The 25,564-nt window shown below is 27.2% G+C and overlaps 1 protein-coding gene across 12 annotated transcripts; it reads left to right on the plus strand.

Annotated features, from left to right (window-relative positions):
- Positions 1–484: 484 nt before the first annotated feature.
- On the plus strand, positions 485–20,784 carry LOC107999065 (glycoprotein 3-alpha-L-fucosyltransferase A). 12 transcript variants are annotated; one of them, XM_017058718.3, is made up of 9 exons: positions 486–767; positions 3,764–3,885; positions 9,975–10,216; positions 10,543–10,623; positions 11,778–11,969; positions 12,616–12,840; positions 13,383–13,574; positions 13,842–14,077; positions 14,817–20,784. In XM_017058718.3, the coding sequence occupies exons 3-9, from the start codon at positions 10,055–10,057 to the stop codon at positions 15,166–15,168; spliced, it is 1,440 nt and encodes a 479-aa protein (XP_016914207.1). In that variant the 5' UTR covers positions 486–767; positions 3,764–3,885; positions 9,975–10,054; the 3' UTR covers positions 15,169–20,784. The 12 variants fall into 12 exon arrangements, with proteins under 12 accessions (XP_061929972.1, XP_016914207.1, XP_016914208.1 ...); XM_062073988.1 differs by lacking the exon at positions 3,764–3,885 and having other exon boundaries at positions 485–671; positions 9,978–10,216; XM_017058719.3 differs by lacking the exon at positions 3,764–3,885 and having other exon boundaries at positions 9,978–10,216.
- Positions 20,785–25,564: the final 4,780 nt, after the last annotated feature.

The following is a 25,564-nucleotide window of genomic DNA, read 5'->3' on the forward strand; positions in this document are numbered from 1 at the left end:
ATCGTTTACTTTTTCCTTATTGTTGTATCATTATTTCCGTATTGTTGTATCATTATATATCGCAGTAGCTTGCAATTTTCCAATTCCAAGTTTTCCAGTTTTTAATAATAAAAAGCTCTAAAGAATCATTTTCAGCAATATATGTATTTAATTTAACCTTTTCTCAATTATACAGTTATGCATCGAATCAGTTATTCGTATCATTAATCCTTGTGTATTTTAATCACACAAGGATTCTAATAATTGCAGGACATAGTTGTACAATGATTAAGTTCACCAAGCTTAAAGAGGCTTAACCGCGGAAATTCTGTGGAGCGTAGCGAGAGCGCAGTCGCGTCGCTTATAGATTTTCCCCTTTGGTGACTTGGTACGTGTAATACCGACACAAAGTCGGGGGTTGCATGGATGAGGTAAAGGGGATGGTTTGTGTCCGACGCGCAACGTCCATGGAAGGGAAAAGGAATTGCGCACACCCGGAGGTAGTGGAACAGGAGGACGAGGTGGAGGAAGAGTAGGAAAAAGAGGTAGAGTAGGAGTAGAAGGAGGATGTAGCGAGAGGACAGAAGCGACGGGCTAGGCCAACCGTCTACACTGTGAACTGCCCGATCGGGAATGAATAATCTCGCGCATAGGTGGTGCCCGATGTGAAGGATTTGGACATGTGACCAAGGGTGAGTGCATCATCGAGGTGCATCTTCGTGGTGCACTACTACTTGTATTTCGCGGTTAAACACGTGGTCCGGGTTCTTCAATGCGTATTTCGAATGGTAAGTCTTTTTTTCCTTTCATTCGTTCTCTATTTATTATACTTTCGCATGATGCCAGGAAATTTGTTCGCATGTTACTTAAGAATCACATTGTAGATCTTGTTATGTTCTTACATTTATAACACATTTCTTTAAACGATAAACGAATTGTTGAAATTTTCAAAAATAAATTTTAATGAATGTTTATTTCAAATATAAAATCTATTGGAAGAATTAACTTTCTTTGAGAAAATATTACATATTGTTAATTTTTAAATTTATTTTCAGTTATTTTAAACGATGTTAAATATTAAATATTGTTTCATGTTCGTAAAATTCGTGTTGATATTTGATTTTCGGGCGCGGTTCGTGTTATATTGTTTTGGATTCTTTTCTAAAAAAAATTTTGTAATTAGAATATATGTGTAGGATAAATATATCTTTGTAAGATTCGTTTGAATTTAGCGAAAATTATTTCTCAATTTTATCATTGATGTTATTATCTATGTGTAAACTTCGGAATTTTAATTATATTGTCTGAGGTATCTAAATTTATCAGATACCTGTCTGATTTAAAATATTTAATTTATTCTTTACGTACTTCTATCGACAGGATTTTGAAAATTAATTAATTAATTTTTTAAATTTCAAAGTTGTTTATAAGAAATTAAAAAAGTATATTTCTATTTTGTACTAATATTTATTAGAATATTTATTAGACATATCGTAAATGCATTTGATGCATAAAACATGTATAATTTTATATTTTATGTTTTTTTAAAATTAATTCTATATATAATTATTACAGATTATAAGCGTGAAACTAAATAAGTTGATTTGTAATACTTTTTTAATATTTACAAACTTCTTGAATATATTAATATTCATTTACATTTTAAAAATATTGATTTGATATATATAATTATTGCCTCTTCCTCCTCCACATTATATAAAAAGAAAATTATAATTAAGAAAAAGAAATTAAGATTAATTATTAATTTTTTAAAGAAATAAATTAGAATAAGTAATTGTTGAAAAATTTAATATTTTTAAATTATAAGTATATAATTGGAATGATTATGATAAAAAAAAATATAATTGATTATAAAAGTCACAATATTCTGTTTATATACATATCTGTAATATTACGCGCGAAAATAATTTGTAAATATATGAATACTATATTTTTATCATAACAGATTAAGTTAAATACGTTATATTATTTTAATAAATTATAAATAAATTGTAAGAAAATAAATTGAATTTCATTATTTATTGTAGATAAAAAATAGAGTATTAAAAAAATAATGATATTTATAATGATATGTAATTATTTTGAATTGCAATTATTTTTTAAAGATTTTATATCTAAGAGAAAATTAATTTTATAAAACTCCTCTATTTTCTTAACTTTTTAAAATTATATTTTGAATTATATATTTGTAAATGAATATGTGAGATATAAAACATTTTTGTCTGCACTTTTACTTATCGGATAATTTCAATACGAAATGTTGAGGTTACCATGGCAAGTACAAGGGGGGTGAATTGGGAAGTGGGCGTGAAGGTTGATTCATGCTGGTACGGTGTTCTATAGTACCTCTTTAGCTATATTTCGATAATAAGAAGCGATAACGTCAGTACTGCATTACGGCCAAATTCAGTATTATATCGATAGAAAAAGTTAGACTAATCTCAATTATTTTATTTTATTGATCATATTACTGCGAATGTAAACATTTTTTTTAGTTTTACCAAAAAACGTGAAAATATTTATCATATATACATATGTACAAATTGTAGATGAATAATTTAATTTTTAAGCACTATTAATTGAGAAATATTAAATTATATTTATATTTTTAAATAATTTTAAATAATACTAACTAATAGTACAAATCGCCGAATTTATTATTTAAAAATGAATCAATTTAAGAATATTAGAAAGAAAAATGTTTAAAAGTATATATAGATTTAAGAATTAGAATAAACAAAGTATAATTATTAAATAATCATGTTTACTCATGTTCAATCATCATAAAATTAATAAAAATGGAAAGTATTGTTGCTAAATTATATTTGTAAAAGTAATAATAATTATATATATATAAAATGATGATTTGTACAATAAATATATCCTCTATTTTTATTATTTTATTTATTTTAGTATGATCTTTTAATCTTATTATAAGTCACTGTCATTTTTTGTTTTAATTCAGTGCATCATCATTAGCTGCAAACTTGTGTATATTTGTGAAAAAACTCTTTGTGCAGTTGACAGTGGACAATTGAGAGAGATAAATTATCTTGTAACAGAGATATACATATATTTTTCATTATGTATTCATAAAAGTATTACCAATAGAAAGATACAAACTATTCAATTAAATATTTAAATTAAATATTATATTATTTAAATTATTCTTTATATTAAGCATTATGCTCGAATAAAACTTTTTAATAAAATTTGATTAATATAACATTGATAATCGTATTTAGAAAGTATTTGAGAATATGAATATGAATCTTACGGTAAAGTATAAACAGTTATACGTACGTATGTTATGATACATAATGCTATCACGTATAATATTTTGTTTAACTTCCTATGCATGCGTTAATTAATCAGAATACATAGTTTTATCAGGTAAATACTTATATATATATATTTACGATTTACCTATTTACATTTTTTTATATTTGTTTAAAAAAAATTTATTGATAAAAAAATTTTTATATTAAATGCAATTTCGAACTTAATTTTTAAACACAGAAAAATTCTATGATGCGATTATACATATACATTTTGATTATCACGCAATGAAACGTAGAACTATAGGAACAATAGATGTCTGTAATATTTATGTAACAGCAATTAAATGTGCAGTAAAATAATAATAATTTGTTACAATAAAGATTAATAAAATTGATTTGAAAATCACAGATGAAACTTACTAATCTATTTTCACCATATAATTTGGCATGATGCTCTCTTTCTCTTTCTCCCTTCGTTCTAGGGTAAACTGGGAATAGATTCTGGTTTCTAGAACGTCAATTGTATACTAGAAATAAGCCGCTGCACTTAAAATACTCGTGTTTGGGTGAAAATTATACAGGATGTATCAATGGTCTCGTAAATGTAAGTAAATTGAGATATAGTGTTTGAATTTTTTTTCTTTTTTTTTTATGATGCTATCCATTGTTAAAACATTACGTGCAAATGTACAGAGTTATCAATTATAAAACAGTGCAATTTTTAGCGCCAGTTATGTGCTATAACGGGATTTGATGCACAGTTTAATATACTAATGTAACGATTAACAAATATTTAAAGATATTTTTATATTATAAATTTATAAGATTCGTAATTTAAATTAAGAATCTATAAGAAATTATAAATACATGTAAATAAATATAGCCGGGAACAAAAACAATACTGTTATATGTATTCATCATACTTTTGAAGATATTAATCAAACATGCGGGTATGTTAAAATAAAACTCACAGAAATATAAAGGTATAGTAATGCAAAAGAGGTGAAATCTATTAGTTTCCTGTAACATGTTTCGCTATTGAAACTCTTTGTTATTATATCCGGAACGGTTAGAAAAGATTCAAATGTTATGTTATTTAGGTTATATTGATAAATCTATATTTGGATTATATATTTATTCATGTTTTAAATAATAAAAATGTATAATTTTGAAAAAAAATGCTCCTTTCTTCTGTGTCTATACAATTTATATTGTATTATGAATTTCATATCGTAATAATACATTTTTTATACATTTAATTACACAGTTAATAAATTATTAAATTAGTTAAATTAATTATTATCATTGCGATAAGAGAAAAGTTTATGTATCACAAGAATTTAATTTATTATTTTTAAGGAAAGTATATATTAGATCAATTTTACATGATTCAAAAATATTTTTTAATGTAAAAAAAATTGTTAGTATCATTAAATTAGAAACGAAATTATAAAACATAATATTTTTAATGTGCACATATCGTATTTATTGTATTTATCGCGAATGATATCGCGATATGAATCATAATATTATGTGGATATTACATCGATGAAATCTATCAGATTTATGTAATTGTTCACTCCAATTGAAGAAAAGTCATTAAGGATATAATCGATATAAATATAAATAACGTAAAAATGTAAAAACATATATAATTATTTTTCATAAAAGAAATTAGTTCGGATTAACTTAAATTGTTGTTAAATTTGTTTTCAACAACATATCTATAATTCATTATTAATTCATAACTCAATAATAATCATTAATTGTTCATTTCATATTTATTATATATAATATTATATATATTATATATAGAATTCAATTACAATAGAAAGAAATAGATTTACAATCTTGTAAATAATAAAATGATATTATGTGAAAGAACGAAGAAAGAATGAAGATTCAAATATGAAGAAGTTTAATAAAGCAAAAGAGATTTATTTTGCAATTATTGTAAGTAACTAAATATTATATTTTCAATAATATTTTTTTATTATATTTATTTGTAGAAAAACAAATTTTCTTTAACCTTTATAACGATACGTCATTACAAAGAATATTAATGAAATTGTATTCAAAACGAAATATTCCAATATTCAAAGTATACATTTAAATACAATTGGATTATAATTATTCCATATATTTGAATTATAATTATCAATAAAATAATCTTCAATGTTTTATTTTTGAGATTTCGAAAAAAATTAATTTCTGATTGAAAAATAATTTTATAAGATATATTTTATCATTTTTTTGACATAGTTATATATAAATAATATTAGAAAAAGAAACTTTAAATACCAATATGCATAATATTATTTAAATAAATTGCAAAATTTAAAATATTTATTTATATTGTTATTCGAATATTTGCATATACAAATAAAATTGAACAAAATAAACTAACGATACTTTACTAATATTTATCATGTAATTAGTTGTAATTATTAGCGATAAAAACCAATATTGCATAGCATGATACTTTCAATAGTTTTCAGTTGCATATAGGTGACTTATAGATAAACATTTATTTCTATTCTATATATGTTATATTCTGTATATATTTTCGTCATAAGTAATTTTAAATTATATAGTGTTAAAAAAAAATGATAAAAGGAGTTTTTTATCATTCATAAAAATTGTCGTAAATAAATAAATCTTTTTATTGATGTCTATATTTTTGTACTTTTATGAACATAAAGTTATAAATACGAATATGAACTAATAAACTGCTACATGTATCATTATAATTAGTCCCGATGAGATAAAAATTATACAGACATGGAAATTCAACGTTTGCAATGTTGCGTCAATGCAAACTAAGGATTTTAAGTATGTATATATATCTATTATGATTGTAAGAAATTCGTTGTTTCATTTTATATTTCATTTCGAATGAGTTTGTATTATTACGCCCATTAAAATTGTATGACTGAATATGACTTATTTTATTTCTTTTTTTTTTTTTTTGCTAGAGATAGCTGGTTATTAATAGCTTTTTATATCCATTTAATAAAATAGACATGACTTTTAAACAGTCGTCAAAAATGAAGCCAGTATATATTTTATAAAATCATTATAAAAAAAATATTTATTCTCTTCAATATAAGAAATGTTCGTTTTTTTAAAAAGTAATCGATGAACGATATTTTTATGTTTTTATCTCGGTACAATATCGGTTTTGTTTAACTATTATCTGATATGGGATATCAGTATCATATGTACCTAAGTATATACTAGTGTTCTAAAGCGTTACAGCAACTTATCAGCAGTCTTCTTCAAAACTGTTGCAAAAAAATCATGATACGACTCGTTCATAACTTCATTGGGATAGATACAAATTAAATATGACGTGAGCATATGGTTGATGTATCGATCGTGCCACATATCAAACATTAAATGAAGTTGTACAAATTTATGTTGCAAAGAAAATTTATTTCTTTTTTACAAGATATAGAATATCGATCGATTAACATGTAATATGTATATCGATGAAAATTATCTTTGATGATGAGAATTGAAAAATTGCATTATTAATATGAGATACTTTGTGTGTGCATCTTTCCACAGATATGACATTGTTTACTTCATGATTATTCAGCACGTGTTAAAACTGATCGCGTGTTTAGTTTCTCTGATGTTTGCTACATTCTAAATGTTAAGTATTCCAAAAGAGAATCATTTAATATCATAACACATATATATATATGTGATTATTATAAGAACAAGTTTAAAATCGTTAACATAAAAATCGTTTTAAAAAATTATTTAAAATTATGAACATATTTTTACTTTTATAATTAAATTAATTTTGTATAATCTTTGTGTTAACACATATTATTTACATCTATTACAAAAAATATAAAAAATAATAACTTAAAAAATAATAATTTCATTTTTTGCTAAGAATAATATCAATATTTTATGAAACATATTCTAATATTATTTCACTAAAAATAACACATTTTTGATTCTACGAAAGATATTTATATGATAGATCATTCAAATATTACATCGTTTTCATGATAAACGATCGAAACGTATTTCTTTACTTTAATTTATTGCTAATCTTCTTTTTATAGTTATATGCTATTATTTTTTTCGTTTTAAAAGTCTTTACAACATATTAATTTTCAGAAAACTCCAAACATGCTTATTTTCATAGCAAAAACAATTTATTTTTTTTCGTAAGTTAAAGAAAATATCCTATTTTCCGTGATATTTCTCGCTTTGTCATACGTTGCTTAATATCATTGCAGTTTTTTTTCATTCATGAATGTGTAAAAATTCCTTAGATACAAAGTAGATATGTATTTGTAAACGAAATTGCGTTTTAGAATGTGTGTAAAATGTAATATAAATGCACTGGAAATGTACTTCGAATATATGTATATACTATAACAGCCACGTTATTACATATTTTTCGCAAAGCAAATATAAGTTGCAGACAATTTTTTTTTCATGTTAAGTCTACTTCTACTCTATTTTACTCGAAAGATAAAAAAGGATAAAAAATTCGAGAGAAAGAAAAACATTAGAAAAAGAAAAAAATAAAAGTAAGAGCGAATAGAATAGAAATATGCACTTTTCAATGAATAATGAAATGTTCATATTCGATTTTCTTAGAATAAAGTCTAATAATATTAAACTAATATATTATTATACTATATACTTATAATTTATATAGATTTTATTTTTGGGATTATATTATTGATATATTGTATATATTTATAATTGAAAAATTAATATATATATTTTCTTATCTTAATGTATGCATATAGTTTGTATTACACGTATTTATGTATAATAGAAAATGTAAAGAAAAATGTATAATCCTATAAGTAACAAGTGATATTTAAGAATCACTTATTACTTAAATAACCTTCACCCTTATTGAATTTCATTTTATATATTAATATATCAGATTGTATAGACTTTTTTCATTCAAATTGTAATTTGCTCTATAATATTTAAATGTATTAAATTATTTATATTATTTATTTTTATATATATTATTTATTTTAATCGATGTAGAAACTAGTAAAATACGATTAAAATAAAGTTTTTTTTATTGTGATATCGTGCAAATATCAAAGACAAATAAATGTTATGCCATGAATGTCTTCTTTTATTCATGTTAAATGCTCATATGCGTGTTATAGATGTGTAAATAAATGAAAACCACAACAGTACGTATACATTACATCACCGATTAAACCAGATTTCCGTATATGATTTTTTTTTTGCTTTAAGATCCGAATAGAAATGCTATAAATGTGTAAAAAAAATTAAAATAAGATAAAAATAACTCCAGTTTTAAATAAAACGATATCGTATTATGGCATGAAATTATTTTTCTCTGCAATTTATTTTTATTTAATTCATATTTTAAATTTAAATTTTGTGTTTATATGATAAAAATTAAAAAAAAATTTAATTAAAAACAATTTAATTAAAAATAAAATATGTGCGCTTCAAATGAAAATAAGAATATAGTTCAATTAACAAATAAGGCATTACATATATATATTTATCTATTTATTTATTTATTTATTTATATATATAAATAGTTATTTTGAGATTCACATAAATACCGAACATAAATCAACATGTTATTACGAGGAAGTATTATATTTCATAGTTGTTATGAATGTAAATGAAGTATAAATTGAGCATTCAGGAAAAACTGCGGTTACATATTTACATACTGTTTATATGCATATATACAAATAATCACTCTATATAATTTGATTAAAAATATGATTAGTATTTAAATAATGCTTAGTATAATAATAAACATTACTTAAATAGTTTTTTATTTAGATATAGATTATATAAAAAAAGATATATATAAAAAAAGATAGTTAAATGAAATTTAGTTATTGAAAACTATATACTGTATGATAAGAAAAACGTTAGAAAATATTGATTGATAATATAGTGATTAATACGACGAAATATTAACCAAATATTCTGAACATTTTATACGCATTAATCGGACATTTTATATTATTTTGAAAATATTTGATTTTTTTATGTTTTTTTATCCTCCTTTAAGCGCAAATTGACGGTGCATACGAAATGATAATTAGTTAACGGCACATTAGTTATTTAAGTCATTGGCTTATATTATCTCTTCTTCTTTGAAAATTTGAAGACGTGTATATGTAATTTTCACGTTCTTACTAAAGATAAGATATATTTATTTTTAAAATGATAAAAATATTCGAAATGGTGTCATAAGTTGAAGCACATTCACCTAAGGATGTTTAAAAATTTTTTCAAAACAAATTTTCGCTTCTTTGAGATCGAGAATTATTATAATGTGACTATGTTATACATAAATAGAATCGAGATAAAGTACTAATATAAAATTATAAACGAAGAGAAAATTTTATTTGTATTTTATACGTATATCCCAAAGTGATGGAAAAAAAAAAAATATTAAATCTTTCAATTTCGATTCGATCGAGTGATCTTTTTCTTTTCTCTTTTTTTTTTTTAAAATAACCCGGAAAGCAAAATCAAGAAGTTTTTAAAAAGTGGCGTCGATCGATTCAACTTCTGAGTGACCCAAATATTGGTATTGTTAAAAGTTGTATTGTACTTGTCACGATATTCTAATCGTAATTACGATTCCGCAATTTAAAAACATCGCAATTTACAAATTATAAAATATTATAAATTTTCCAGTAGCTGAATGGACACGGTGGCTCGGGCAAGGTACGACGCATGGATAGATAAAAATTTCTGACAACCAGGAAACGTGCGGCATGGGTCTGCCGCGTCTCTCCCTAAAGGGATATTTTTTCTACGTGCTATGCTCGTCTGGTCTGTTGTTGGTTATATTGAATCTAGTGCAGGACGAGATATGGCACCGTATGCGACCCCATCCTGGACGAACGCCACCCGTTCGCGTTTCCGACAACACAAAGGTAATTCGAAATTAATTTTTATAGCTGTTGATCAAACAATGATATTTAGAAAGAGAAAGAGAGAGAGAGAGAGAGAGAGAGAGAAAGACGTCCCACTCAAATGCCAATTACAGTCTAGCGATAAATTAAACATTTCGTCTCGTTATTAAAATAATCTCAGGAATATTTTGGATTGTGAAGATTAGAAAGAAATTATTGTATTTCTATATCGGAGAAGTATTGTGGCTATGAATTATTTGGGGAGCGGAATAATAGAGTAGAAAAAAGAAGTACAATTCTAATAAGATGTTTAAAAAATCAATCTAAATATCGAATTTCGATCGCAGATCAAAGAAAATTGGCCTGCAAAATTGAAGAAACCGACAATGCAGATTCGGGAAAAAGTGAAGGAAAAGCTTCCATCCGAGGTATAGTTATCAAATTGCATTGTCGATAGATGACTGCAATATAGTATGAGCGTGAAACATAACCGAGACAACCTTTACATCGTTTTATTATTGAACATTTTTATAATATAATTATGAAACTTTTTAAACAACAATCTTATAAAGTACAATATTAAACGTACAATAAATTGAATGAAATTTGAAGGAAAAAAAGTTTCTATTTTTATTTTTGGCACATTGTAATATAATATATATAACTTTATATTATAGTTTTTTTAAGATAAGAAAGAATATTAAATACATTGAAATGTTGACATGACTAATAGATAAAATATAATCTGATCTTATATGATTGGTTGGCAATAGTGGTATTAATAATCATTTATTTTTCAAATATATACAAAAAACCGGTTTTTCGAAAATAAAGATAAATAATACCATTGAATCTATTTTTATAATTTTTTTGTTTCATCGGTGATTCGTATCGTTAATGATTCATTTAATAAAGAATATTTAATACAGCTGATTATTATTGATTTAATATACAAATATTATTAGTCAATAAAACGATATTATTTTTTTCCCCCTCTTGAATTAAAATACAACAATTTAAATGATTTATGTTTGGTTGTCTCTGTTGTTTCTAAAGGTACTGCTAATACTACTTAGTCCTTTCATTTTGCATAGTCCATCTTATTTCTTTAATTATTATGTTTGCAAATTATTATTAGATAAGATATGTACATAATTATACGAAATTTTGCTTCTACGCTTATCATTAGATAATATAAAAGCGTGAAAAATTGTTTATATTATTATAGCCATTTCACGAAGCAAATAAAATTTCAAAGGTAATTCCCGAAACTGAAACAAACATGAAAATTTTGTATGTAAAAAAAAAAAAAAAAAACAAAATATATCGATATTGAAACTTATTTTTCAAATTACGAATAATTAATTTATTAGATAATGCGAGAGAAAGATATGGAATGAGACAATAGTATTACGTTATCGTTTCTTTCAAATTAATTAAATAACAAATTCGTATAATACATCGATAAGAAAAAAAAGTGATTCGATTGATTATTTGAATTGTGAGTAATTAATGATTAAATTGAACGAGGGTTGATAATAGAAAGCAATGATAATAGAAAATGGATTCTTTTGTTAAAAAGGTATTCAATTTAACTGGCACCACGACCTTATCACGAAACAGTTTAGAATCTTTGGATCCATCAAAGAGACCTTGGTACATGAAAGGAGGGAGCAGAAGGCCTTATCCTGCCATAAAATCTCATCGTACTGGTCGAAGATTGGCGCGTTTGTGGCCCGACGAAGACGCTTATGACGATCGTGTTACTAATCAAGTGAGACTCAAAATATATTACTTAAGTATATATAGATATAGATAAAAAAATTACTATTTTTATATCATTATTTATTCAATACACCTCGTTGATTTCAATGCATGTAATAGAATAGAAGATAGAATATGTTCAATATTCTGAATAATTTTTGTGTAAACTCAAAGGCGACGGCCTAAAACAATAATTTCTAATCTCAAAGTTCTTTGAAATTGCTTTATAATTTGCTGTTTGAAACGAACTGCCTAGTTACGACTTTGTTCTACAGCGTGGAAAACGAAAATAGGAGCAGGAACGTTGTACTCCACCTACCCCTTCGAATTGCACAGAGCCATGTACTTTGCAATTCACCCTTTCTTCTACAACACAATACAGTCTATTATACGCGTATATAGGCCAACGCTTTAAAGAAGCACTGTACACAATCACGAATTTTATACGATTATAATTCATATTTCTTTTTTTTTTTTTCCTTACTTTTGTTAACATTTTTCTATAATAAATTTTTGCTGTAGTAATTTTGTTATTTCTTTTAGAAATTTTTTAATATATATATTCTTTTAATCTTCAAAACATTGCTTCTGTAATTATTATTACCAATTCATTTCATTCGAGGTAAAGAAATTAATTTTTCGTATCAATTTCATAGTTAATGTACGTGCCCACTGATTATAACAAAACCAGTGGCGATCGTCCATTAAAGAAAATAATGGTTCCACATGGTATGCCCGAGGCAAAAGTTGGCCCCGATATATTTCTTCAGCATCGATGTCCAGTCAATACGTGTACAATCATCAGGGATAACGCCGAAGAGGCCGATTTAATTTTATTTCAAGACTATATAACGCATGTGGGAAGAAGATCTTCGAATCAAGTATGTAAAAATAATGTCAAATTGTTAGCTCAGAAATTACGTTTTTTTTTCTCGAAACGTTCAATTAATTCTATGGTTGCATTTGATTTAATTTCAACTTATACGAAAAAAAAAAAGAAAAAAAAAAAAAGAAAAAGAAAAGAGTTGAATTTGACTTTTATCGCGTTAAGTTCAGCTAACTTTAAGCTTTATTCAGAGTATTGATCGTGCCCGTCGCCACAATTTTTTAGACATTTCCGATAATTAAACAGAAGTTAATCAAACAACGGATCCAGATGAAAATTACTTATTACTTTTTGATCGAGAACAAGACTTAATATTAAAAATCATCGAAATCATTTATTAGACTAGAATAAGAGAGAAATACATATATCTTAAATATACTACAGATTCTAATTTAATTACTACTTTCGGTCATAAATTTGTTTAATCGGATAAAATTGATTCTTTTTTTTTTTACATAAATTACGCGTAATTACGTTACGCTATTATATAGAAAATTTAATAATATACTTCGAATGAGACTGATCTACGATTTTCAGCAGGTGTGGATGCTGTATTTTTTAGAGTGCCCTTATCACACGCAGAGCGTGAAGAACGCTATCATCAATTGGACGGCAACTTATCGTCGTGACAGCGACATAGTCGCACCCTATGAAAGGTGGCAATATTACGACCCTAGTATTACACAAATACCGCAGACTTTTAATTATGCAGCCAACAAAACTAAAAAGGTAATAACGTTCTCGTTTCACGTATTGATTTTCACGTAAATGTCTTCGTATTGCTTTGATCACGATTATTAACACGTTCAATGCGGTTAATCAAAAAAAAAAAAAAGATCAAAGAAAGTTCTTTTAAATTTTCAATTCTTTTTTCATCTTCCACATATCCTCCATAAAGCATCGAATGTGTTAATAAAATATCCTCTCTGACAGAGAAATATATGATATTTTGAAATATATCCTAGAAGATAATTATATGTAAATTCTTTGATCTAGGTAGCCTGGTTCGTTTCCAATTGCCATCCTCGGAATCAACGTATGCATTACGCTAGAGAATTATCGAAATACATCCAAGTTGACATTTATGGGACCTGCGGTACTTTAAGATGTCCACGTTCGCAGTCTCAAGCGTGTTTCGATATGCTCGATGAGGATTACAAGTTTTATCTCGCGTTCGAGAATTCGAATTGCAAAGACTACATCACGGAAAAGTTCTTCGTCAATGGTCTTGGGTATGATACGTTTCACTTAATATGCCGTTATTACACACACGTGCAGCTTGGAACTGCTGATACGAATAGTAATTTACCGATTTTTATGAACCGTGGTATCATCTTTTATGAAATATTATATGTATGTGAACGTATACGCGAGGTTTTAAAGCACCACTTAAAAATTTCGCTGGGCTGTTGCCATAATTGCCAAAGTGTGCTTCACGCTTGATTGTTACCTACACCCTTATTTAGTGCACTTTGGTATATGTAGAGGTCCTCAAGATTCCCTCCTGCCCTACTCTCTCTTAAAGTGTTATTTCCGCTGAGATTTTTGGAATAAGAATTATTGTTGCCAAAATTTCAAGTATCGTCCGATCTTTGGAACGTCGAAAATAATTTTTTTGTCATTATCTACTATTTCACACTTATTTTTTTCACGAACAACTTAAATATTTTATTATTATTTTCCCCAGATACCTTAAAGTTATTTACTTAAGCAATTATTTTAGCAATTATCATAAAATTTTTTTCTTACCGAAATAATATTTCGGAGTATGAAAAATTTATACGCTTTTCATTGTTTTCAAAGCAGAAAAAAAAAATCGAACACGTTATATAAAGTAAAGAAAGATACTCCACTTTATAATTTTCCAATTTTCCAAAATTTTAATATATTTAACATTTCACAATTATATAACATAATATTTTCATTATTATTACCATCGAACGTGATAAATTTCTATTTTTCTAATTTCAGACACAACGTTCTGCCAATTGTAATGGGTGCGCATCCAACGGACTATGCTCGAAGCGCGCCATACCGCTCTTACATCCATGTGGACGAGTTCGAATCACCGAAAGAGCTCGCCGAGTATCTTCATCGTTTGGATCGAGACGACGAACTGTATAATTCGTACTTTCGCTGGAAAGGTACCGGCGAGTTTATCAACACGTACTTTTGGTGTCGCGTGTGCGCCATGTTGCACGACGATCGGCCGCCAAAATTTTACAAGGACGTGAACGATTGGTGGAGAGGCGATGGGATATGCACGACTACTTCCTGGCGCGAACACGATTCGGTTCGCGCGGGAAATTTAAAAAATACTTGAAAACTTTTCTGCCTAGGTTTTTATCAATTTTCGCGATCAAAACGACGAGAGACGAGAGCGGAGAGGTAATGGGATATACGCGACTCGGTTTGCGCGGGAAATTTGAAAAATATTTTCAAAATTTCCCGCATAACTTAATATGTAATTGAAGGGACGCAGTGCGTCTGAATTTATATTTACACTTTAGGATAGAATCATTTGAACTTCCAAGAGAAAGTTTTTATCGATACGGAATAGAACAATTTGTTCTGTCGTCTTTTTTTCTCTCTCGTTTACCTTGCAATTCGATTTGTCGCATGGAAGAAAAAAATTAATCCACGGATTCTTTTGGAATCCAGAAACAATACCGAGACGTTCGAATCGACGAATGTCTGGATAGTCTAATAAAATTGATGAAAAGACTGCCTATTACGAATTTGACGAAACTGAGAGCTAGGTGTATTCGAATTTGTATTTTTCGATGAACAGCACACAGACTTTTACACTCATCAATCCGATTTTTACGACGATTAAATTAAATATTGATCTTCTTTCTTCGAACGCGGCAGATTGTTGTCTTGACACTGGTCAATTACTCGAGATTAATTCTTCGCTTTGCGAAACGAAGATGAAAATCTTTTTCCTTTCGAACATTTTTCATAATTCACACATTGTTACATCGATATCTAAAATTTAGATGCATAATTTACGTTGATTTTGAAAGTTGTTCTTCAATTGTATCGATTATCGAAAAATTAGTTACGCACAGATTGCTTATAGCAAATTTTTATGACGTTCCTTCATCAAATACACGTAAGATTTTTATGTGTTTTCAAAAATTTGTCATTCGAATTAGACGTTTGTGAAACGTTATTTTCGTATAAATTATATTATAACGTGATAATTTAATGAGACAGTATTTTATACGATCAATGATAAATTATAAAAATTGACGTAGTTAGCGTGGAATTTAAAAATGCATTTAAAAATGTTGACACAATGGGGTATATATGAAAAAATTGATGAAAAGATCGTAGTATTTTAAAATTAATTTAATTTTTGTAGGAAAACAATTATGGGAATTGCACAAAATTTATATTTTTATTTTTTTATATTTCTTTTTAAATTAATTAATAATAAAATTATTATTAGGGATGATTTCAAAATCAAAAATGATTCTATTTTTTAATAATTCATGTTTTAGAAGCACATTAGATTACTGTTACGCTTGTCATATTAAAAAAAAAAGTGCTTTTATTCTGTACAATGATATAAAAATTAAATAAAATGCATATTGATATCATTTTTAATGTTCCTGATAACAATATAAACTTTATATTTGTTCAATATTCAAATAGAAATCCATATGGATATCTGTTCACGTTTATTGAATATTTATCAGTATTCAGATAACATACTTCTGTATTCGAATTCGAGTTATTTATAATATAAAGCTTGAATTGAAATGTTTATCAAAAGTTTAGTTTTTCTTTATCTTTAAAATATTACGTGTATTTTATGAGTAATAGATATAACAATTTCTTCTTGTTTTTATGCAAAGAAATTTATTTCAAAATTGTACTATTTCAATTAAATTCGAAGATTTGCAATTGCACGACACAGAATAAAAGTAAATTATTGAACATTTTTTGCTTAAAATCGTTAATTAAATCATTTTTTTATAATATCAAAATTCTAAAAACAATTTTTATCATCATAACACAATTTTTCTAAATCGAAATAAAGAAATCGAAATTCGAAACTTTTATTTCCGTACTCTGTATATTAAATTATATACATTTCTATGAGCTAGACGATGTGACCGAAAATAAATATCGAACGAATTATCTGTAAATTATCTTTAGATTAAGTATTTAAAGGTGTGATGTTTTAATTGTTGATAGATACCAATAGAACGTATGGATACTAAAATTAACATATTACGACTAGAATAATAAATTTATCGGGATTTTCTCAAACTTTAAAGCGTAACAGCAATCATACGAAGAAATAGCTTTCAAAGTTTTGGGACTATTCGTTAAGAGTGGAATTGACAAATGTAGAAATGTGTAAGGAAACATTTGCTGGACTCTTTATATAACTATTTACATTATGGAATTTACTAGATTCGAACTTACACGGGCAAATATAGAATCATATAAGTCGATGTTCGATCTAATCGATCATTTAACGGTAGGATCTTAGCTATACAAGGCGAAAATTTTTTTTTTATCCTTTTCTTTCCTTTTTTTTTCGGAAAACATTTTCTAGAATCACGCCACTGGACGATGAATGGTCACACTTAGTAGAAAGTGAAAAGTAAGTCAAGAATTTATACTTCTTAATTTATTAAATTATTGCAGAAAAAGAAGTATTGTTACCTTTTATTAGTTAAATTCTAGTTTCTCATAAATGTGAACACGTGTGCAAAATTTAAACAGAAATATTTGAATAATAGATTTTAAATTTCCCATGCATCATCCTCTTTTGTCCAATGGCTGATTTCTAAGGGGTGTTTAAAAAGAATGATCCACCCTACTCAGCAATCTATAATTACGTCACGTTTTGTAAAGATTCTCTTGTTCATATCGATCCATCGTTCGAATCACGCGAGAAAAAGAAATAAGTGTTGAAATCCTTTTTTTGTTAACATTCATATATTGTAATATACGCTGTTACTCATGTTCGAGATCGCAAATCCTATTAGATATTAATAATAACAGGTGACACTTAATAGTAACAGGTGATTATTGTTCAACATTGCCAATCACTATCGTAGGTGATGATCATTTTTAGGCAAATGATCTTTTTCACGAAGATCTTTCACGTTACGTCGATGTATATTCAATACATGCATTGTAAATGTACAGTCGTTATTTGTAAAATATTCCATCGAGAGATGCAAGATTTTTTCAAGATCTAGTCAAGCGTGACCTTACTTAAGAAAGAAAAAAAAAAAGAAGAAGAAGAAAAAAGAGGAAAAAGAAGAACGTTTTCGAATCATTCTCATTACTACGTACGCAACATGTACCTGTTCAAATGGATTCCTAGTATAAGTTAATTTCAATTTAATTAATATAATTAATTTACGTAGGTATTTTAATAATTATTTATCGAGCGGATCGTTGCGTCTATTGTTCGTTAATTATTTGTAATATTTTTTTGGAGCAGTTACGATGTTCTTTATACGAGCAAATTTTATTCACGATAACGATGAAAGATACGATTATTTTTTTTCAAAATTGTTAAATTTCTATAGTTTCCTGAAATATTATTCTAAATTTTCTTACAAATATTTCGTATATCGTTAAATTTTTCTAAAATGTACATTTTATCATTGTATAATTTCCGAATCATTATATATATTTATTGATATATTTAATAACTTTCTTCCAATTATAGTTCTCGAATACTTTGTTCAAATTGTAACATTCGAATATTTTCAAGATTCGCAACTTTGATAAATTATTGCATTGCTCTATTTACAAAAAGAATGAAAAATATATTATAAAAATATATTCTTATTGATTTTTAAAAAAAAAATATTTTTTATAACACGTAAATTATTTGAAGATAAAATATCATTCAATTAAGCTTTACCAAACAAAGTAAAAAATGAATTTGAAAATTAAATTGGACTTATATGCGAATAACTTTATGATACTAGATTTTACAAAAACAATCTTCTTTATTATAAGTCAATTTTTCCATCAATATAATCACGAAGTTACTTTTTATTTAATCTTCTATCGAAGACATATCAATTGATCAATTAGTAACGATTATTATTTTAATATCAATATATAATATCAATATTATGGTGAATAATATGGTTACTACCAATAAAAAATTAACACTCGTCATTGTACAATTACGAAGAGGTACATATTGTGCTAGGAAATTATATTTTTCTTCCATTCCTATAATAAGTATTAATTACAAAAAATATATCAGATAAAGATTTCAATTTTATATTAATACATCTATCATTATTTGTATTATAACTTTCTTTATCTATAATGTAATTTTTAAATTTAAATATTTCTCAATCTTGTTTGGTAAAATTGGAAATTATATCAATATCAGTATAATGATGAAAAAAAAAATCACGATAAAATATTGTTGAAAAGTATTCGTATACATCGAACATATAATTGTGAAAAAAGTTGCAATTAAAAAATACGTACAATGAAAAAAATGATAGGAAATTAGAAAAAGAAATCATTAAAATTTTCATTTGCAAGATTATATTTAACTCTTCTTGTTCTTTTATCATTCTTCATAAATCGATGCTCATTGATACTACATAAATACTTGTAAACTAAGAAATAACTATAAGTTTTCAAAATGGAGGAGAATTTAGTGGAGAGAGTGAAGAAGAAAGAAACTTTATTCGTAAAAACTAGCATAGCTCAAAAAATCATGTACGTAGCTCAAAGATAAAAGACACATTCGGGTGTTTTTAGTTCAAAGTGTTCTCTCGTTAGCTCGAAACGAAAAAAAAAACCAAAATACGAGAAATAGGTTAATATAACATAATTTATGAAATGTTACACTTATGAAATGCACGCGCATAAAACTATTATAAATACAAGCGGTTTACTTTATCGTGGATTCGACCACAGCTTCTAATCGGTTCCTATGTAATTATCGAATCTTTCAAAGTACGCACAAGCAAGTTAGTTAAACTTACGTACTTAAGTAATCGATCGACAATTGATTGATAACCAGATAGAAAAATCGATCGATCCACGTTGCAATTATGCGAGTGATCATATCATCAAGAATACACGCGTGTGCGCATATGTGTGATCTAGAGATATTTTTTATTCGAACATTTTTTTTTTATTTAAAAAAAATTTAGCAAATTCGGTTGAGAAATGAAATTAAGGAACGCGTTATTCGTAATGTTGTAAAGCATGTTGAAAGTGGCGACGAAAGTGTGTCGTATCATTGTTTGACAATGTTCGAGAGTGAAAAGCGTTTTTTTATGAAACGCGAAGCGAAATATTTTCTAGGAAATTTTAATTCAATTGCGAATAATAAAGTATTCATATATATATATATATTCTCGCTGTACAGATCATTTCGCTTTGTCGTTGATAATGTATTGTGTATATTTTAAAGGTAAATCATTTTTGGCGAATAATAATGATTTAAATCAATTTTGATTTTGATTAAAGTCAAGGTGATCAATTCAATTATCTATTCTTTTATTAATATTTATTAATATCGGTTATTATCGTTTTCGAACTTAATTAAACGCTCGATGTTGCAAATTTCATGAAATGCGAATTTTATATAATTCATCATCTTCAAATTAGAATAATAATTATGAATGCAATATATGGAATTCGACAAGAAAGATCTTTTTTTTGATAAAAATTTTAACGAGTAAAAAAATTAATAATAGCGCGTTAGAAAATTAAGAAAATTTGTGTGTTAAATAGAGAATTCTAAACTTTGAAAATTGTGATACGTAGTGTCTCTCGATTAATTTACTAATTATTGGTGCTGTACACAAATTGGTGCTGATGTATACCATACATTATAAGAGATATAACAAAGATTGATCACATTTGACTCTAATTGAAGACAATGTCTTAATTTCAAATATGTATTTTTTCTTTAAATTTACTTTAAATTTATAAAAAAAAATTGTTTAAATTTATAATGAGTACGATAGCGGAACGTATAGAAGAAGGAAATGCGCGAGCTGCCTTACTAACGTAACAATGAATGGAAAACAACACTGATAACGCTATTGTCTTAGATTGGTGCACATGAAACGTTATTTCTTTTATAAATCATTTTTATTGAGAGGATATTAAAAAAGAAAAAATTTAACACGTACACATTGAACATTAAGAAGAACACAAAAATTAAATATCTTTATTCTGAGTCGAAAAAGGTACCATTTACTATGTTAGGAATTAAGTGTTTTCAAAGTGATCGCACATTGTGAGACTAGATAGCGTCATAATTTGTAAATAGTAATTTATATAGTTAGAATAAAGAAGCTAAGTATAAAGAAGAGTCCATCAGTCCATCACAATGTGACATTCAATGATATACTGATACTTTGTAGACGAAATTGCAGAGTACTTTACGAACATGGTACTTTTTCATTTTTCCCTAACGGAAACCTTAGCGTGCCACGACTAATAGGTACTATACAATCATTATAGCGAAAATTAAATAAGACAATGATGTTTTTTATTTTATTCTTAATTCTTATTTATCTATTTCTATTATTTTTTTCTTTTTTTTTATATAAAAATTTATTTTAACTTTCTTTAACGATTGATAAAAATTGATAAAAATATAATATAAAATGTAACATTGTTTTGTATGATATGAAATGGAATTACATCATTAACTTTTGTATAGTCTGATCTGTGTTACTTAGTTACGATTCCAATGCAATTATCTTATTGTTCTTATGTTGCTTTGTTTTGAAATATTACGTTTGTTAAAAAAAATCGAGTCGATCACGTGCTTTCGACGGTTATTTTAATTTTATAATTCGACGAATCTATTTGTTCAATACTATTGCGAAATATGTATTATTATGCGTATTTATATTTATGTACATTCCTGAGATTGTGGGAATAAAAACGAACGCTATTCTTACTTTTAAAATATCCTCGTTTCCTTACCTTATATGTATAAACTTCTGAAAAAGACTTCTAAAAAAAAAAAAAAAAATAATAAATAAAGACTTGAAATATTAATTTTCTTACGAACTAGACCGTTATATTAGATGGATAATAACAAAATAAAAATTGGATATCGAAAATAACATTTCAACGCAGAAGATTTTTTTTTTTTTCATTACATTCATATCTCAATCATCGGTAATTAAACAGTAATAATAGAGGATAAATATCAAGAATATATCGAACAATATCGAGTTCTATATTTACGATCCTTTTCGACGATATTTCAGATTTTCCAGAAACGCAAGTGCCCTTTTTCCTCTTTGTTTTGCCACTTTACACTCAATAAACCCTGATAGGCTCCATCCTGCGGCTCAATCTGCACGGATGATCGCCTTTTCAACTACACCTCACAGAGCATGTGACCTCTTTATCCCTTTGTTTTTCTCTCACTTACCCCCTGTCATCCCGTCCCTCTGCTTTTTCTCACGTACATACGAGGGTCCTTTGTTAACCTTATTGTTAACGTTCAATATCTTTTATTTCTCTCTCTCTCTCTCAATTTTAATATTCATTATAATATTTGAATTTCGATATATAGTCGAAGTGTTAACACTGTAATTGACTCGAGTGGATATTTTTATTAAATCGATATTTTATTTAATCGAATGTAGCATATCTTGTCAACGTTGGCCTGCAGTCAATGTAAGTAAGTGATACAGGTCAACGAATGTAGTCAGGCGTAAATAGGAGTTCAACCAAAGTGCTCGCGTGCTTGTACATTGCACGTGCACTTTGAAATATATATTTGAAATATAATTATAGTTCCCGTTGAAAAAACATGAAATTAGAAGTAAATATTTATTTTAAAACATCGATTCGTAAGTTACAGAAATCGTTTAATAATTTCTTCCCTAATATTTTTCTCGAATTATTGGAAATTGGATAATTTTATTTAGTCTCAAAATATTAAATAAATTATAATTTTGACATTTTTGTAGATAAATCATTTATATTAGTCATTCGATGATATTTCAAGCAATATTATACATATTATATATTTATTCATCGAATAAAATGAAATATTAATAATAATGAATTAATAATGAATTATATCTTTATAAATAAACTGTATAAATTTTCAAAAATTGATACGCCACTATATAAAATATTGATCTATTTCGTAATATATTGCACCAGCCATCATTACGTATCTCTCTTGAAAGCTTTACGTGTATTTTTTAACATTTAGCTGCACGTTCCGCGAATGGTCTAGATACTAAACCGATAACCCTCAGCCTCACGTCGGTTCTCACACGTCAAGCTTGGATAAGAGGACTCTGGCTGATTTACGTGACACTGCTATCCCTCTGTAAAAGATTAAAGTGCGGAAACATATGACTCAATGAAAAAAGAAACAACCAAGTCTGACAGCAATTCATGTCAGTCTGATTCCAGTGGAATAATTAATTGAAGGGATATCTGTTCCTTTCATAAGTATAGCTACAGGAGTTTGTTATTAATGGTGCAATCGAAAAAGAAAAAAAAAGAAAAAAAAGAATTTCATATTTTTCTACTGAATTTTGCATTCGTGAATTTCGATAAGAATCTTTAGCTTTACCAACGTTTTAAGGAAAAAAATGATTAAAAATATAAAATTCATTACTCATTATTCATTATCAATATCGATACTTTAATTTATATCAGAGAAATCATCATTTTCCAAAGGAAAATCAGTATATTGTAAAACAAAAGAAACAAAAAATTATTTATGGCACTAATGGGATCGAGAAAATGCATTATGACAATTTAAAATTAATTGTTACTATTATCTACAAATTATCAACAATAATCTCGAGCACAGTACAGAAAAAATATTATTGACTTAGTTTAAAGAGAAATATTGAAAGTTCTTATCTCTCATACACAATATCGTTCGATAAAATAAAAAATCTCAATTGTCTTTTCTTATTTTTAGCATAATTTACCACATCTCAACAGATTGACAAAGTCACATTTTATCGAACAGGTATCAGATTGGTTATGATACACGTTCTGGTACTATTAACTAACTTGAACGAGACGCATATCGAGAATTAACCGGGAACCATCAATCATCTACGTGTACTCTCTGTAAAGCCATAAACGCGAACTTTAGTCTAGACGTCTCTCAATATCCATTAGTCATGAATTTCTAACGTGGCGCGTTACAGTTTATATCGCGATACAAGAACGGAATGCGTGTGGAATTTTTTAGCGTTTTATCAGAAAAATAATAATCAAAATATTTCGTTTATTTTTTTTTAAACTTGGCATATCTTGCATCTCTGCCAAGCGCATACAGATTAAATGTGTCACACACACACACACATATATAGTATCAATGTATCATTCGACTCTTGTAGAAGTTAGCTGCAATGTTGGCTGAAACGTCGAGTTATAATTCCTATTGGACATGGCTTACACTTGGAAGCCTCAAATCGTAACAACTAGGTTGATGCATAAGTTCTGTTCTCTGGAATATGTCACACGCGTAGGATATATTTTCATAAATTTCAAAATGATAATTTTTTCTTTCTCTTCCAAACTGCATCATTTTTACCAACAACAATCGATGAAACATTTAAACGTGTATTATTGTTGAAATAAACGTATTTCATCTTATTAAGGCAACACATTCGCTGTGCGCACACGGATTTTAATTAAATGGCTGTCCAATTCTTTCTCCATATATATTTTTTTTCGACAAAATTCGTCGATAAATTCTTCTTTTCCATCTTACCTAATCGGCGTTCTTCGATTCAATTTACAAGCAATTTTGTAACATCGAAACAAAATTTACAACAACGATTAATTAACGATCAATTCCTACTTATTCGAGTAAATTTCAAGACTTGATACACGCGCGAGCGAGCACGAGCAGATGGGGGAATAATTGTCAGCTGTTTGGGTACAGGTTGTGGAAAGTGGGAGGAGAGGAGGGGGAGGATGTAGCTAGGAAAGTTATTTTAAGAGGCAAAGGGATAATCGACGTGGTGGGCAAAGTCTTCGTTAACGCGATGGGTCTCGCTTCAGAGGAAAATGTTTTCAATGTGAAAGCGCGTATATTCGTTCGGGTGATCGAGAAATAGGGTGTAAGCAGCTAAAGACACTTCGAACAGGTCGTACGACGACGTTTACTAAGGGAGGGACGGATAAGCTCGGCTGAACACTAATCGAGAGCAACGCGAGTTCTCTCTTTCATCAGAGGTGTGAGTAATTCGTTTAGTAATTTACTGAGCGGAACGAATAAGAGTTACGATGAGGTGTCCTCGCATGAATTAACAAATGGTTCTGACGAGAATACACCGCGTTAAAGTAACCATTAGAGCATCATCTTTCTATAATCGATGCAGCTTGCAAGCGCGTCGTTGTTCAACCTAAAAAAAAAAAAAAAATATGTATATATATCGCTTGTGTTAAATTGAACAGAGAAAATTCTTTAGCGTTACAGAGATCGTTATAATATATATGTGTGTACACGATTGATATTTGCGTCAACGTCGATAAATGGTACAATTGAAATGGTACAATTAATCTTCGATTTTAGAAATTTTATCCCTTTGTTTTAATTTGAAAAGATAATCTATTTTCCATTCCCTCGTTGATAGAGAGTGATTAGATTCTCGAGAATGGCCAATTGAGAAACTTTTTATACAAAAAAGCGAAGGTTTTGATTAATATTCTTAGTGATCGATCATTCGTTCTACGTTCGTTTC

Source organism: Apis cerana, linkage group LG4, assembly GCF_029169275.1.
Source record: "Apis cerana isolate GH-2021 linkage group LG4, AcerK_1.0, whole genome shotgun sequence".
Classification (NCBI taxonomy): domain Eukaryota; kingdom Metazoa; phylum Arthropoda; class Insecta; order Hymenoptera; family Apidae; genus Apis; species Apis cerana.

Coding starts and splice junctions, on each gene's coding strand:
- LOC107999065 (XM_062073988.1), top strand. CDS start 10,055: ATGGGTCTGCCGCGTCTCTCCCTAAAGGGATATTTTTTCTACGTGCTA. Junction 10,217..10,542: donor GCGTTTCCGACAACACAAAG/GTAATTCGAAAT, acceptor TTTCGATCGCAG/ATCAAAGAAAATTGGCCTGC. Junction 14,078..14,816: donor TTCTTCGTCAATGGTCTTGG/GTATGATACGTT, acceptor TTCTAATTTCAG/ACACAACGTTCTGCCAATTG.